The 16,356-nt window shown below is 47.7% G+C and overlaps 1 protein-coding gene across 1 annotated transcript in view; it reads left to right on the top strand.

Moving 5' to 3' along the window:
• The window catches only part of MAP2K4 (mitogen-activated protein kinase kinase 4), a 93,904-nt gene that overhangs the window by 16,652 nt on the left and 60,896 nt on the right, over positions 1-16,356 (top strand). Inside the window, exon 2 of the mRNA XM_009647254.2 lies at positions 15,020-15,122. Within this exon, the coding sequence (XP_009645549.2) occupies positions 15,020-15,122 (103 nt within the window). The remainder of the gene's footprint in view (positions 1-15,019; positions 15,123-16,356) is intronic.

Raw genomic sequence — 16,356 nt, 5'->3', positions numbered from 1 at the left:
AATGTGAGAATATGTGAATACTTGAGTATGTGGAACAGTGCGATGGTATTGTTCTCTGTATCTGCTGATGCAAGGCTTGATCCTCATCAGGGTAAACGAGCAAGGAGCTAGGTTAGGGGGGAAAAAAACCCCAACCCAAAGGGAAGTGGTGCTTTGTGCAGTAGGTGGTTACACTGTGGTGTGCAGGGTTGTGGGTGTTAAAAATGTAGAGGTGATGAAGAACAGTGTGGACAAGTTCTTGGAGAGAATGGCCCAGTAGTACTGTGTCCCCAGAGCACCTCCCTGGCTGTGCGGCTGGGAGGGTGCTGAGAAGCAGGGTGGGTGCTTTGCCTGATGGTGCCCTAAATCCTCATGTAGGCTGTGGGGAGACCCAGCAGGGAGGTGGGACATTTGCTCCAGCATGGTGGGGTTGCTCCTGCAATGAGTGATTGTCCCACGTTGTTTCAGGACAGGCAGGGATAGACATACATGGGTATGAAGCTGCCTGCCCCTCGGCATCGTGCCCTGGGGAAAGGCACATAGACTCATAGAATCATTGGGTTGGGAAAGACCTGGAAAAGATCGAGTCCAACTGTACCTGTCCACCGCTAAACCCTGTCCCTAAGCACCTCGTCTGCCCGGCTTTTAAATACCCCCAGGGGTGGGGACTCGACCCCTTCCCTGGGCAGCCCCTTCCAGTGCTTGACAGCCCTGGGGAAGGAATTTTTCCCAATGTCCAACCTAAACCTGCCCTGGCACAACTTGAGACCTGTCCCATGTTCTGATGGGGTAGGTGTGTGTTAAAATCATGATGTTTCTTAGCATGTGCTTGGTTTGAAGGCTGTTGGCTGGGCTGCTGTTGATGGATGGAAGTCAGTCCTTCAAGGATTAGTAGCTTTTTTAGGCAGTTCCTAATGGCTGCGTTAGTAAAAGGAGGATGCCGAAACGCTTGAGTGCTGGCTGGCAATGCTAAATTTTGCTTTCTGTTAGTGAACATAAACTTTCATTTAAGTTCTTGATTGATTTTAATATTTTTAACCTAAACTTGAAATGGGGTTGTCCATGATTTTAGTTCGATAGGGAACTGGTGCAATTGTTTCTAAGTGATTAAATTTACTGTTTATTGTAATTAATATATGAGGCTGCATTGGGTTCTTTTGGTTAAACAGCTTATTTCGCTTAATGTTCCAAAGCGTCAATTGTAACTAGGAATACGTATTTTGGAGGGAAACCAACATTTTCCAATATAACATGGCTCGTTTATAGTGTGACAGGGACTAAAGCTGGCAGTTAGCTAGAGGCGAAGTGTGAGACCTATCTGCTGGATGTCTCGTGGCGAGAGGACCACTTGAAAGTTAGAAACAGTTCATTGCAGAAATGTCTTGAGGTTTCTCAAGTATCAGCAGAATAGAGCTGATGTGATTCTGTGTCCATAAATTAGGAATTTGAATTATTCGCTGTAATTTGTAGCCCTGCTTGTTCAGACTCTGCTTCCTTGTTCTCAAGCCCTGGAAGAAGAAAGTTTGTGTAGAGAGAGGGATGCCCAGAAGTGGCTGTGGGCTTGCACAAGCAAACGTTACTTCTCACAGACACTGGCTGCTTCTCATGAGAGCATTCCAAAGAAAGTAATGAAAATCAGAGCGGAGCTGCATCTCCAGAGGGTCCCCTGCCCCTCCCAGGAGTACAACTGCCCAATTACTCCAGGAAGAGAAGAATGGCAGTTCGATCCTGCCTGGCATCGTTCACAGATGTGGGAGTTTTAGGTAAATAGAAACTCAAGTGTGTGACCAGGACTTGCACCCCCTGGGCTGAATTTATGAAACGCCTAGGAAGTGTTTCTCTACGGGAGAGGGAAGCCACAGGTAGTACTCATACATTACCAGCTGGAGGGAGCTGTAACTCATGGGCCAAGTGTTCCAGAACTGTTTTGTTTCTCCAGGGATTCTGAACTCTTGCATCTCCTAAGCAATCGGGAGCTATGGGTGCTGAGCAGCAATGCCAGCATGCCCATTGCAATACCTGCTGCCCTGCATGCCCCCAGGGGCCTCCGTGCTCCAAAGCAGCGTCCTGCCCGTTTCAGGACAGTCTGGCAGATGGTGGCTACGTCAGTGAGGTTCTAATGAGCTGCGCAGAGTGGGTTTCCATGTTCATGCTGAGCAGTTCGTGTAGCGATGAGCTGTCAAGGCCATGGACTGTTATCCCTGGGTGCTCTGGTGTCCAGAGCAGTCTAGCACGAGGGAGATGCAAAGGGGAAAAAGGTAAGAAGCAGCAGTCTCAGAGGGATGGCACAGTGACATTTCTCGTGGAGGTAGCTGGTTTGGTGGATTACAGCAGTCTGATCCGTGCGTCCGATTGAATGCTCTGGTTCCAGGGTAACTGAGATAGTGGCCTTGTTGAAGGAGGCAGTGTTGCTTTTCTCACCTGTGCAAGCTTGTGGTGCAAGCGGCTGGCACTGAGGGTGGTCAGGGAAGCAGCTAACACTAACCGTGGGAGGGGGAAAAAGTCAGGGTTGAGCACCTGGGGGAAAGGCAGGGCTGCTGCTTCTGGGGGTAACCCGGGTGCGGAGTAACTGTGCTGATTCTTTACAATGGCAAATCTTCCTTTGGTGTGACATTGCAGTGCTGAGCCCAGTGAGACCCAAGTCCTGGGGTCAGGGCTTGCAAATAATGCTGCAGGATAAACACATAGGATTAAAAAGCAATTTTGAAATTTTATTTTATTATTTTTAATTTTCATTATTTTAATTTTATTTTATTAGTAAAAAAGTGTAGTAATAAAGAGGCAACTTATTGTCATTGGAGTTGTGTCCCCTTCCTTGGGTGAGTGCATGTTGGAGCCGAATGCTTTGAGCTGAGCGGCAGAAGGGGACCAGAGCTCTCAGCAGAAGTTACACTGCCTGACTGTGCTTCAAATGCTGGAGCCAGGCTTGTCAGAGCTTGGTTTTGTCCTAGCTAGAAACACTGGGATTTGCTCATCTGGAACCACACAGAAAAGGAAAACCACAAAACCATAGCTTCCTGCTCTGCAGGTGAGCATGTTGCAGCTCAGCAGTTCTTTATACTCTTGCTTTCTGCAGTGTTTGCTCTCACTAGGAATGGCTGTATTAAGATCAGTAGTTATATATACAGATATTTTTTATATTCTCTTTAGATCCATCCTCTCTAAACTAACCAGATGCCAGCTCTTTTTTTTTGAGTTGTACCAACTAATACACCAAAGCCGTGATCTGTGTAGTTTATTGCTGCAGACGTTTACGGCTGCAGGTACCTTGGCTGTTGGTTTGGAGTTGGCTGAGTGCAGCTATCCAGATCTTCCTTCAGAAGAAATGTAAATGGGATAGCACTTCCATCTGTATTTTCTTTGCTAACAAAAATGAAGATTTCTGCCACATAGGTAAATAGCTGCAATAATTGAGAGCAGCCAGCTGTTGACCTGTGAGAGGCTGTTCTGGCAATCTGCCAAGGGCAATGCTGTGACCTAGTCCCTTGCTGCGTCTGTAGACTCATAGAATCATTTAGGTTGGAAAAGCCCTTTAAGATCATCAAGTCCAACCGTTACCCTAACCCTGCCATCCCACCACTAAACCCTGGCCCTAAGCACCTCGTCTGCCCGGCTTTTAAATACCCCCAGGGGTGGGGACTCGACCCCTTCCCTGGGCAGCCCCTTCCAGTGCTTGACAGCCCTTTTGGGGAAGGAATTTTTCCCAATGTCCAACCTAAACCTGCCCTGGCACAACTTGAGGCCGTTTACCCTCATCCCATCGCCTGTTCCCTGGGAACAGAGACTGACCACCCTGGCTCCCCCCTCCTGTCAGGCAGTTGTAGGGAGTGATAAGGGCTCCCCTCAGCCTCCCCTTCTCCCGGCTGAACACCCCCAGTTCCCCTGGCTGCTCCCCAGCAGCCTTGGGCTCCAGACCGCTCCCCAGCTTCGTTGCCCTTCTCTGGACACGCTCCAGCCCCTCCATGTCCTTCTGGGAGTGAGGGGCCCGACCCTGAACCCAGCATTCGAGGGGCGGCCTCACCAGTGCCCAGCACAGGGGCACGGTCACTGCCCTGCTCCTGCTGGCCACACCATTCCTGATACAAGCCAGGATGCTGTTGGCCCTCTTGGCCACCTGGGCACACTGCTGGCTCATATTCAGCCACCTGTCGACCAAGACCCCCAGGTCCTTTCCCAGCCTTCAGCTGAGGTGTGAAGAGGTTTGGTACCTGCTGCCTTCTGTCCTTTCAGCACAGCAGCAAGGTTCACTCCTGGAATTTCAGGTGTTTTGGCAGCTGACTGAAAACATCGGGCAAGAGTCCGTCACTGTGCATCTTTCTGGAGAGGTTTTGATGCTGCCAGGCTGTTTAAAGCTGCAAATTCTGTTTGCAACACTGATTGTTGGGCATTGCCCGGCACGTCTCAGCAGTGCGAAATGGGGGCTTCTTCCTATGCTCTTCTTTATGCTCTAGCATATTACTAATTCAGATTGAAGGCTTCAGAAGACAGCATAAGCTTGAATTTTTTGAGTGGACAAGATGCTTTTTAATTTTTTTTCCATAAGAAGACACTGAACCCAAAAGCTGGTGTTTGCAGTGTGGTGGTGTTATGTTTAGTAGGGCCTGTGAGTGCTCATTAAAGGTCGTTATTTTTGTGCTGAGAAATAACTGGATTTACAAATGCAATTGGCTGTTTCTGCCAGATTTCAGCATGACAAAAGGTTTGAACTTCAGTAATGGAAAGTAAACCGAGGTTTGCTAAAGTTTTTAGGTTTTTTGCCTTTTTTTATTCCTTGTGGTGTGGATTTTCCTTTTTTTTTTTTTTTTCCCCTCTCCAATTCCTGGAAAAGCGAAGTAATTACAATGGTCAGAGAAGAGCTATCACGTGGCAGTGAGGGATTCGTTGCCATGGTGAAGGCGTGCTGGGCAGACCCCAGTGCTGGGTTGCCTATGTCTGTTGTGGCATTGAGGATCTGCTGTCCTGCAAGGCAGGGTGGGAGCGCATGCGGACCCAGCGGAGGTGACCAGACCTGTTGCATGGCCATGGTGAGGTCCATGCTGCTGCTGCGCTGGTTGGGGCTGCAGAAATGGAACAAACTTGGGTTGTGTCTTAAATGCAAGTTCTGGGGAAGGACCCATGTGACAAGGGAGATGGTGACAGGGTGTTGGGCATGGGTGGCAGCTCCTGTCTCTTCTGACAGCCTGCGCGTAGCTGAGCTGTTGGGTTGGGCTCATGTTGTACAAAGTGCCTTCGTGTCCGAGGGCTGGAGAGCCAACTGTTGGGTTGAGATGTGTGAAGTCCTGCCGGCTTTGGCATGATGGGGTCTTAAAGCTCACAAGGAGACAAGAGGATGGGATATATATGATCAGGGAAGTGAAATCCAGCAATGGTTATTAAATACAGGGATACCATGGCTGGCTGAGGAGGTCCTTGAGCTGAAAGTGGTTGGAGGCTGAGAGAATATCAGAAAGAAGGATGCTATGAGGTTGCTTATTGCTCACTTCACTGGCATCTGGAAACATTCCAGACCAGGTTGGATGGGGCTCTGAGCAACCTGATCTGGTTGAAGGTGTCCCTGCTCTCCCTGCAGGGGGGTTGGGCTGGATGGCCTCTAATGGTCCCCTCCAACCCAAAGCTTTCTGTGATTCTGTGATCTTAAGTGCATGGTGGGGCACGGGATACTGTGCTAGATGGGCTGCTGCAGCTATTTGTACACACCTTGTCTTTGGGTCTAGGCCTTACCTCTTGAATTAAAACATCTTCTGAAATTCCAAATTGGAGAAGTACAAAATCAGATCATTGCCAATCTACAGGTACCATTTTTGAGGCGTAGCATGAGATTGCCTTGGATTTAGTGTGTAAAAGTTCTCTGAAGAAGGAGTTAAAAATAATAATAAAAAATTACTTTCAAAGACAACTAAAAGCTTTTGTGTGTTCTGTAGTCTCGTGTTTTGATTTCTTGCTTAGCAGTTGTATGTACCTCCACTGTAACTCAGCAGAACTAAGCAAAAATGCTTTTTGGAACCCTGTGTTCTTGGGCATTTTTAAGATCCAGACCAAAATCTTTCCCGATGCAACAATGCAGATAGATAAATATGTTTTAAAGAACCTTGCAGCTGAGACCAGGCTTTCAGAAAGGCTCAGCTCTTCTTTAAGTCTGTAAGAGCAGTGATCAGATGTTTCTGGGACACCTGGGAACTCACAAACAAGGAAACCAGCTTATGTGACGCGGATCCTAACTTGAAAATTTGACTGGGTTTATTTTTAGCTATGTATAGGTATCAGGTGATAATATTTGGAAAAATAAGCATATATTGCGAAGTTTTGGATCCAGCCATGGAGATCTGCTGCCGTTGCAAGGGATTATTTCTTGTGGAAACAGTGGTCAAGCGGAGAAGCAGCCTGGTGCTGGGATCCATGCATTACCCCTGCCTGATGGAGTCTGGAGCCTGTTAAAAGCTTGCTCTGCTATGGGTCTCTTCACCCTATCACAAGTTGTTTCCAATGTTTTATCTGTGTGTGCTAGTGCAGCTTTAAAATTTTCATGTGCAGACACTCTCTCTGCTTTACCTTTTTCGCTATTCAGTCAGTCAGTGACAGGTAGCACTGCTGGTAGCTATTCTTTTTCCCTTGACTCTGAAGGGTTCCCAAGATGTCCCTCTCGGCCTTCCCTTGATGTTTTTGCTTGTTGTTTCAAAACAATTTAATCCATTTTCTGAAATAGGCTCTAGGTGTGTGTGTGCTCCATCTGCCTCTCATGGCCTAATGGTAAAATGAGGTGACAGCGTGGGAGTGGTGGCACCCACATGTGTGTGCACCGTGCACTGCTCTCACGGCTGGAGGTGAAGCAAGGAGACAGGGTGCACTGGTGGCATCCTTGGTGGCCCTTGGGCTGAGCTCTGGCTGAGTGCACAGTGCCAATGTCGCCTGCATTTTTGCTGCCCTGCCCTGTTGGCTCGTCCTGTGCTGCTGAGCTGCATCTCTGTTACCTGGACCTCTTCTCCGGGAGAGGTTGTGTCCTGCCCTGCCCGGCTGCCTGCAGGGCTGTCCGAGCTCCCACCTGAGCCCATGGCCCGTCTGTGTCCCCTGGACGCTCTTTGGTATCTACATGTCACACAGAGGCTGTCGGGTTCGTTTCAAGGGGAGGTCTGGGTGTGAGGGTTGCACTGGGAGCGGTATCTTTGGGGGTCCGTGTTGCCTGACTGACCCTGTGCCAAAACCATTGTAGAGAAGCAGCGCTTCGTCAGGCAGCATCCTCCACATCCTCCACGTAGGTGGAGGTGATAGGAGGCTCAAAAAATACCTGCTTGGTAACAGGCTTAACAGAGAGAGACAGCAGCGAAGCCTCCTGTGCCACGGGGATGTGGAACAAAACGTTCCATGGTGAGGGAGAGCAGCACTGGGGCAGGGACGGTGCTGGGGAGGGGGAAGGCAGGGACAGGAATGCTGAAGTCTTTTTCACAGCTTGCTTCTTCCAGGAAAGTAGCAGATGACAACCTGATGAACGCAGGGCTGGAAACCTCCTGTGCGACAGCCCCTGGGCGAAGAGCAAGAGGCGAAAGAGGGAGACATGTGCAGGAGGAGTCAGACGCTTCCCTCATTTCTGTTGGCATCTTGGGGAACATTTTGCTTAAATGAGTCCAGATTTGCTCTGCTAATCCCACCTGAGACATCAGAGTTACCACCCATGGACATCTCCTTTAGCGAGTTATCAGCAATTACACTTGGGAAATCCAGAACCGCTGTGTCAGGAGATGCCTCCTGGCTTGGTGGCTGAGGGCTGTCCTCATCCTTCCCTACGGACATCAGGGCAGCAATTCTCAACTCCCAGTGCAGTTTCCTGCCTTCAGTAGGATCTACTTTGTGGTCTCTTTTGTCTTCAGAATTAAAAAACCCGATACACTAATGCTAAGGTGGACAGAATTGGTTGCTCCCCCCAAAATAATTGTGCCTTAAAATGGAAAAAGTCCCCCCAGTCCTCTGGTTCCTGCTCTTCTTCCTGATCCCTGGCTGTAGGGCAGCTGGCTCTGAGGTGTTTATCAGAGCCGGTGGGATGCAGGCTGTGATTGACACTGCCACTTTTCTGGCAAAAGGTAGCTAGAGGGATGATGGAAACATACTTCTTGTTTTATCCAGAGAAACTAAATCCTTTCCATTGACCTTAAGCAAAGGCCTCAAGGGCAGATTTTTTTCCTTGCTTTTAGTCTAAGTACAGGCTCCTAAATATCAACCAAACCTGTTCCCAGTCCTCCTCCCTACAATGTATTTTATAATTCTTGCTGTGCTGTTTCATAATGAAAAAGTACCTGGCACAGCCCTTTGTATAACTTACTGTTGTTTTACATCAGGAAGAACTCCCGTGCCTCGCAATAAATTTTGCAGGGCAGAGTCATCGTTTCCTTCTGACATCTGCTCCGGCACAGTCTCTGCGGGATTACACCTTTGAGGCTGCCTTGGACACGGGTGGCATGAACATTTTGTAATATTCGTTAGTGGGAGCAGCTCCATTGCCACAGATATCGGGTCTGTCAGTGCCTGCCGCGCACTGGCCGGTTGATGGTGCCTGGGACAGCTGAACTCCAGGTTCTGTCGGTGCTTTGCCAGGCTTGGCGTTTGACTGCGACTGTGAGCGATGTGTGAAATAACGCTCTCCAGCGAAAAATTGCCCAAGCTCCAGTGCAGGAGAAAAGCTGCTGTCTAATGCCAGTGCTACACTCTCCGCTCTCGGCAGAGCGCTGCCTGTTGCAGCCTGGCACAAGCACGGTTGTGTACCTTGTGCGTCTGCAACCGTGTGCTGCTACATTCAGCATGCAACGCTTGCCCAGGCACAGGTTTAAACTCTTTTACCGCAGCTGATCTGCTCCCAAGACTCAGGTTGTTTTAGTTCTGTTTATGCCTATTCATACAAATGTTATTTCCGTGCAGGGTAGGATCAGGAATAATTAATGCTAAAGGTTAGCAGTGGGTTTTGGAGATTTCAGAGACTTCGTTCTCAGGTCTTTACTGCTGGGAGTTTCCAGTCCGAGGGACCTAATCTTAATCTGATTGTGAATTCTTGCACTCGAAGCCTAACCTGCTTTAGCCAGGCTTCGTAGCGCAGGTATTTATAGCATCTCTTGCAAGTGCTGTTGGATGTGGCATCAATCATGTATGGCAAGTCACAGAGGTGTGTGCCCGCTGGTGCGGGAAGCGTCTGTGCGATCGTGAGCCACCTCCCAGCCGTAAATCACCGAAGCATCTTGCTAACTTTTGGTTTAGTACAACTGCTTTACTGTGTAGGGGTTTCATGAAGGTAATGGCCGGGAACCCTTCCAGAGCCCCAGCTGATCTGGGCTCGTATCCTTTTGTGCTCCCTAAGTGGAAGCACGCTTAGGACTGTAGGTGAATTACGGGTGAATACTCTTTCTAATGAGGTGCCTTCTAAAAATGAGCATACTTAGCATATTCCTGTAGTGCAAAATTGTCATCTCGGATGTGAATGCTGACTCTTGGATTATACTAAATTGAAGGTTTCATTGAACAGCAGTGAGTGTCAGTAACGGACAGATGTACTGAAAATACTTGTACTCTTGAAAGTGAGTTTCTGTAGTTAGAGTTCTTAAAACTAATAACTCAAATCCCAGACTTCTTCTTCCATTCAGACTCTCCAAATAAACTGCGCTATTTGCTGAAGTTCTTCATGTTTCATTTCCAAATTTGACTAGTTTTTTCTTGAAAAAGGGTTTGTCTTGAGGACGACGTACTGTACTCCCAGATTAGTTGTGCTGATGTTGGAGAACATCCATGAGCAAGACTGGGAAGGAAGGAAATACGACTGAGAAATGCCAGGGTGGGAAGGGGCTATAGGAAGGCGGCACCGTGCTGGCAGCAGCAGCGGTAACGGGCTGGGAATCCTGGGTGTGTTGGGATGTCAGCAGCTGTGGGGCTGCAGCTCTGAGCACAGGTAAGCATTCCTCTGCTGCCTCTACATCAAAGCAAGCATTTTGTTAGCAGGCAAGATCTGACAATTTGGGTAGTGAGAGCTGTTAGAAGAGCAGAGAGATCTGTGGTGTTGGGTTTTTTTTTTTTCCATCTCAGGTGAGAGCTGGCACTTGCTTTGCTTTGAGTTGTCCTGGAAGAGATCACCTGAAACATTCAACTCCCTTTCCCGAATGGACCCAACCCCTCTGGCCTCCTGACATCCCTTCCTCCCTGTTTTCCCTGCCTTTTTGTTGACATGTTTTAATTTTACCAGGGAGAGGTAAAAAGGTTGCATGGTTCATTGCAAATCCTTTGGGCATCTTCCTGCTGTTTGCTGCCACAACTCATTTTCCTGCAGTTATATTTCTTTTTTTCTGGTTATACTAGAGTAAAGGAACAGAGCATAGGCTTGGTTCCTGGCCCATTGCGACTCCACAAACAGCGGAGAGGCTTCAGCATCCCACCAGAGAGAACAGTCACCATTGCACTGTGACAGTCATGCTTGCGCTCTGACAGCAAGGGGTTGATGTTGCAGATTTGAACGAAGTGGAATGCATTTTGGCAGGGATCAATTTGTAGACAGAAACCTTGAAAGAAATTCCATTAAAATACTGCTGGTTTGAAAATCTTACTGTGTGGAGAGTGAGCGTTTTCTTATGTGTAATATGAACGTGGTTAGCGGTGTTGTTGAGGTGTGGTGTGCTTGGATGGGAGTGAGGAAATTTGAGGAAGAAAATAGGATTGATTTCTCCAACAGGAGGTGATTCAGATGCTTGAAGGAATCATACATATCCTAGATGAAGTAAAAATAGTAATACAGCATATAACTCTGGAGGAATACTTTCGAACTGTATGTTACCTGCTAGATAGCTGTTTCTTCTTGTGTGAAGACTGGTTGGCTGTGGTTGTGGTAAAGAGGCCTCAAAGAGTAATGAGAGCCTAATTGCAGAGCCAAGTGCTTGGATTAACCCTCGCGATGGATAGCAGCACGTAAATAGTTCTATACTTAACCTAGCATACGTTTACCAGTGCAGCAAGAAACAAATGCATGCTGTGAGCCTGAATTATTTTTCTGTGGCCATGGTGTAGGTGGGTCTCCAGTGCAAGCTTGGCAAGGCTTCCCGGCTCCTTCACTGTGTCTGTTTTGGTGTGACAGTCTATTAAAAGCCAAGGGACGTGTGGTTGTGGAGTAGCAGGACACAAGGGATTGCGTCCTCCCTTACCTCAGTAAGGCCACAGCAGCCTGTTGCTAAAACAACAGCATCCTTTTAAAAATGGATTTGAAAACAAGACTATCACTATTTTATGGCTGCAGTGATTTGAAATGAGGATTGCTATCCTTAAGGATAGAAGATTAACTTATTTGCAATCAGAAAGCTATTTTGGCTGTCTATCTTCTCTGAGAGCAGCATAATTTAGGATACAATCCTGCTTAGATTCCCTCAAAACATAAGCAAATGCTTCCCTTACCACTTCAGCTCAGCCAAAGCCAAGGCTATCCTGCATTCAGATACAGTCTGGACTTAGTATAACCATTCACAGGCAGCTGAACAAATCCACTACTCAAAATTGAGAAGACCGTAAGTGAAGAAACTCCACGGTTTTGGGTCTGTTTTTGAGGATTAACCTAATTTATGAAAAGCGGTATGTTCCAAAGTTTGTTTTGGTTTCTTCCAAATCTACAACTGCCTGAAAGGAGGTTGTTGTGAGGGGGTGTTGGTCTCTGCTCCCAGGGAATGGACGATGGGACGAGGGGAAACGGCCTCAAGTTGTGCCAAGAAAGGGTTAGGTTGGACATTGGGAAAAATTCCTTCCCCGAAAGGGCTGTCAAGCACTGGAAGGGGCTGCCCAGGGGAGGGGTCGAGTCCCCACCCCGGGGTGTATTTAAAAGCTGTGCAGATGGGGTGCTTAGGGCCAGGGTTTAGTTGGTGGGATGGCAGGGTTAGGATAACAGTTGGGCTTGATGATCTTAAAGGGCTTTTCCAACTTCAATAATTCTATGATTACTTCTCCAGTAATCTTTATTTTCATAGTTCTCAGAGAAGTAGAAGTTATAGTGGTCAATGATTAGAATTAGGTATTAAGTTATCAAAACCTTTGAAGGATGTTTAATTTACGTAAGGTGGATATTTCTACAGCACATTTTAGGACAATTTTGGACATGTGACCTTGATGGTGATAGGGGCATTAGCGAATTTCAGAAGCAACATTAACCCCAGGCCCATTCATTATTGCAGAATGGGGTGGTCTGAATTAAATCTGTGCATAGCAAAATTGCATCTAAAGAGGCTCTTTTACCTCCAGTTAGTTCTGAGTGACGTTTCCGTGAGGAATAGGGGCTCAGAGCCATCAAAAGTCTTTTTTGGGATGAAACTCAAGACTCATAGAGTATGTAGCTGAAGTAGTGCTGGAGAAGAGAGCTTGCCTTGACTCTCGTCAGAGTTCCAGTTCGTTTTAGTGTGTTGTTTCATCTACAATACGCATTTCCACGTGACTTGTGCTGAATGGAAATTCCCGGCATTTCTCAGTATGTCCGTTTCTCCCCTGTCACGTTCCTTCTCCATCGTCTGAGCAAAAGCAAACCATCCTGTTTGCTTCCCAGGGGCGGGTTGTACTTCTGTATTTGTTGGATTTGTAGAAAATCCAGCTCTAGGTGGTGGATCGACATAATTGGCACTATTCTTAGAAACCTACTGAGAGAGAAATCAGTAGACTGATGTTCAATGGTGATAAACAATGTTTTGTCACAGTGTGAAAACAGGAGGAAACTTGGCATGTAAAGTTTGCAGGTGGTAAGAACAGGAGCAGGTTTTGAGAAAAGGAGATTTTCTGATAGGAGTTTGTAGTTACTTGTGTTATTTTCAGTGTTGGGCCACTTCAAAGACAACTGCTCTTCTAAGTTACATAAACAGCACTGTTGGAAAGGGAAAATCTTATGACACTGTATTACTGCCCTTGAGAGAGGGATAGTGTTCAGGCATGAGAATAAAACAAAGCTAGAAGAATGATGACCACTGTAAATCCCTGGACCCAGTCTGAGAGCAGAGTTTATGCTGTGGTAGCAGGCCGAGTGGACGAGGGGCCGTGTGGCCATTGCCCACAGGAACCTGCCCAGCTCCACCACCCACGCCTGTCCACACCGCGGCAGGGCAGGATCCTTGGAGAGCGGACGAGCAGGGGGAAGCTTCAGGTTTTCATACGCACACGGCTGGTCAGTGTTGGCATCCCCCAGATCCTCGGCAGTTGTGAGCTCGGCTCGTTTGGCTCTGTGCAAGATGGGAGGTGCCATCAGCGGTGTAGTCAGAAGAGGTCTCAGAAGTTGGTCAGGTGACACATTGTGCACTTGCAGAGGGTCCTGCCAGGAAACCTCTGGTTCCTCTGTGAGGGCAGATCTGCATGCAGCTGTATGCTTCGGAGGAGCCTTGCAGGGCTTCTCAGGAGGCAGACATGAGTTACAGGTTGCTCTGCCTCTCTGTTGGCTGACAATATCGTTAGTGTTAGCTTTGAATAGATTTTTACGATGGGGGTGGTGAGACACTGGCACAGGTTGCTCGGAGAAGCTGTGGATGCCCCATCATTGGAAGTCTTCAAAGTTAGGTTGAATGGGGCTTTGAGCAACCTGGTCTAGTGAAAGATGTCCCTGCCCATGGCAAGGGTGTTGGACTAGATGATCTTTGAAGGTCCCTTCCAACCCAGACCATTCTGTGATTCAATAAATATTCCTGTTGGTCATGCAAGCGTCTGATCTTTCAGAACATTGTGAGTGATTGACATCAAAGATGTGGAGGGGTGATAAGATCTGGAGAAAATGATAGACTATCATTTTGGTTTGGCCACCTTTTCAGTTTTGTTCAACTCCTGCTTTGTTTCTGGGTCATGTATAAGGATGAATTGAGCTGTTTGGCTTCTTGTAAGTGATTGTTCTGCAGTTCGTTGGGCATGTGTGCTGCAAGAGCCTGAGCTTAGAAACTCTCACTCCAAGAAGGACTTGGAAGGGCTGGAGCATGTCCAGAGAAGGGCAACAAAGCTGGGGAGGGGTCTGGAGCCCAAGGCCTCTGGGGAGAGGCTGGGGGAGCTGGGGGTGTTCAGCCTGGAGAAGAAGAGGCTGAGGGGAGCTGTTATTGCTCCCTATAACTGCCTGACAGAAGGGGGGAGCCAGGGGGGGTCGGGCTCTGCTCCCAGGGAACAGGCGATGGGATGAGGGTAAACGGCCTCAAGTTGTGCCAGGGCAGGTTTAGGTTGGACACTGGGAAAAATTCCTTCCCCAAAAGGGCTGTCAAGCACTGGAAGGGGCTGCCCAGGGAAGGGGTCAAGTCCCCACCCCTGGGGGTATTTAAAAACCAGGCAGATGAGGTGCTTAGGGCCAGGGTTTAGTGGTGGGATGTCAGGGTTAGGGTAACGGCTGGACTTGATGATCTTAAAGGGCTTTTCCAACCTAAACGATTCTATGGCTCTATGAGAAAGCACGGGGAAAAAGAAAGTTCTCAGCTGGCTGCAGAGCAAAGCTTTCTCTCACCTAGTCACCCCTCCGATGGGCTGAACTTTGCGCTGACCCATATGGCAGAAGGAGCGCACAGCAGATCTCATCCATCCTTGCTCAAGGCTGGTTATCTCCATTTGCTGTTAGGCCGAGGAGGGTCAGGAACCCCATCAGCCCTCCTAGGGTTGGGTTGTTGCATAAAGACATCTAGAGGTGCGCTTTCCCCTCCCCAGTGCCGTCCGCCCCAGGTGCTCTGGGCTGCGCAGAGCAGGTTGGACCCCTTGGCCACCGTGGCTGAAGTTGAGCCTGCCAGCACGGATCTGCTTAAAGGAGTGGTCGTGCCTGGGGGAAGCTCAGGGCCCTGCTGTGGAGGTGCCCCACACCCCACTTTGGATGCCTCTCTTTGGCGATTGACTTGGAACGAGGTGGGGGAAGGCCTTGGGATGAGAGCTGACTCATTTCTCCATCCCTGGGCCCCTAACACAAGCTATGATTTGCTGATGTTGTTGAGAAATGAGTTTTCCTTTTCTTACAATATGTTTATATTTTCCTGCTTATTTCCAGATGCTCTTAATATTTTGTTGCTGACAAAAAGTTTACTTTATGTTCGTTGTCTCCCAGGTAAACGCAAAGCGCTGAAGTTAAATTTTGCAAATCCACCTTTCAAGTCCACAGCAAGATTTACTCTAAACACTTCTGGAGTTCCTTTCCAAAATCCACACATGTGAGTATAAAGCCAAAGGCACAACTTGTTGAACAGCTTTGAAATAATTTAGCCAACACACTGTGTTGTTTTAATGCCATTTAATTACTTCAGTTATTTGTAGGTTGCTCAAATCTGTCAGTTTGAGTCACTGTAGAAGACTTTTTTGGTGTTACCTCCCCACCCCACCCCTCGAATTAAAAAAAAAAAAAGAAGAAGAAAAAAAGGTTAATTTGGGATCTTCTGTTTTACACCAGAGCTACTGCCTTCTAGAATTGATTAAATTGAGTTAAATTGTAGCTGCTAATGCAAAATATATCTATAATGAGGTTACAGACTCTGTCATTTTCCTGTCTCTTTATTCAGTGCTTGTTACTTTTCATTAGAGGGAAGTTCTTGTTTCTGTGTTACTTGTGAAAGACGTAACTGTGAGATTTTTTATCTTTTTTTTAGTATTTTTTTTCTAGCACTAAAATAAAGATGTGAGGTTTGTCACTATACCCACATGGAGATGTCAGGGAGTTATGCAGTGGTTAGCTCGCACTGCGTTTTGCAGATAGCTGGCTATAGGAGATCCCTCTCCAGGGTTTGGATGTAACCATGGCACAGAGCTGCTCCTGGCACTGGTAAATAACAGTAGTACCTCGTCACAGAAAAATGAGCTTTGTATCCTCAGATCCACCAATCTGGACTGGAGGGCGGCGCACCCACAGCCCATACGTGTGGCAGGACACAGCTGGTGTGCAAAGATGTCCCCAGTTTTTCCTCTCTTAAGTTCCCCAGCAGGTCTAAAGCATTTTCTCAGTGGCAAGTCTCCAAGTGCACCCGCAGCTTCCCCAGCTGCCCGGGCTCTCCAGGGCGTGCTGGGTCGTAGGCTGCTCCTATTTGGCTCTGCATGTCGCTGCCTCTCTCCCGGAGCTCAGCGCCTTCTGCTTCCCCAGGATGCACCCTCTGGGATCTGTTGCTATTTCTGGTAGCTTCTTTATGCTGGGGATTTTCAAGCAAGCCTTTATCGAGTTAGAAGCGTGTTTCTGATGAATTAGCAGCAGTAATTACAAAATCTAGAAATTCTGTAGAGTACTTCAGATGATTCTTCTTACCATCCCAAGTGACCTTTCCAGCAACTCCTCTTCTCTCCTCCTCTCTGTTTTCCTCTCGAAATGGAGCACTCACACTGGTTATAGAGCTAGCATTTATACATTCACTTTTTGTGTCTCTCTCTCATCATAAAACCCTTGTAACAATTTTCTGTAAA

The sequence above is a fragment of the Egretta garzetta genome, unplaced genomic scaffold, assembly GCF_000687185.1.
Source record: "Egretta garzetta isolate BGI_Z169 unplaced genomic scaffold, ASM68718v1 scaffold589, whole genome shotgun sequence".
In the NCBI taxonomy this organism is placed as follows: Eukaryota; Metazoa; Chordata; class Aves; order Pelecaniformes; family Ardeidae; genus Egretta; species Egretta garzetta.
The sequence above is the reverse complement of the archived record's forward strand: the minus strand, read 5'-3'. Positions and strand labels throughout refer to the sequence as shown.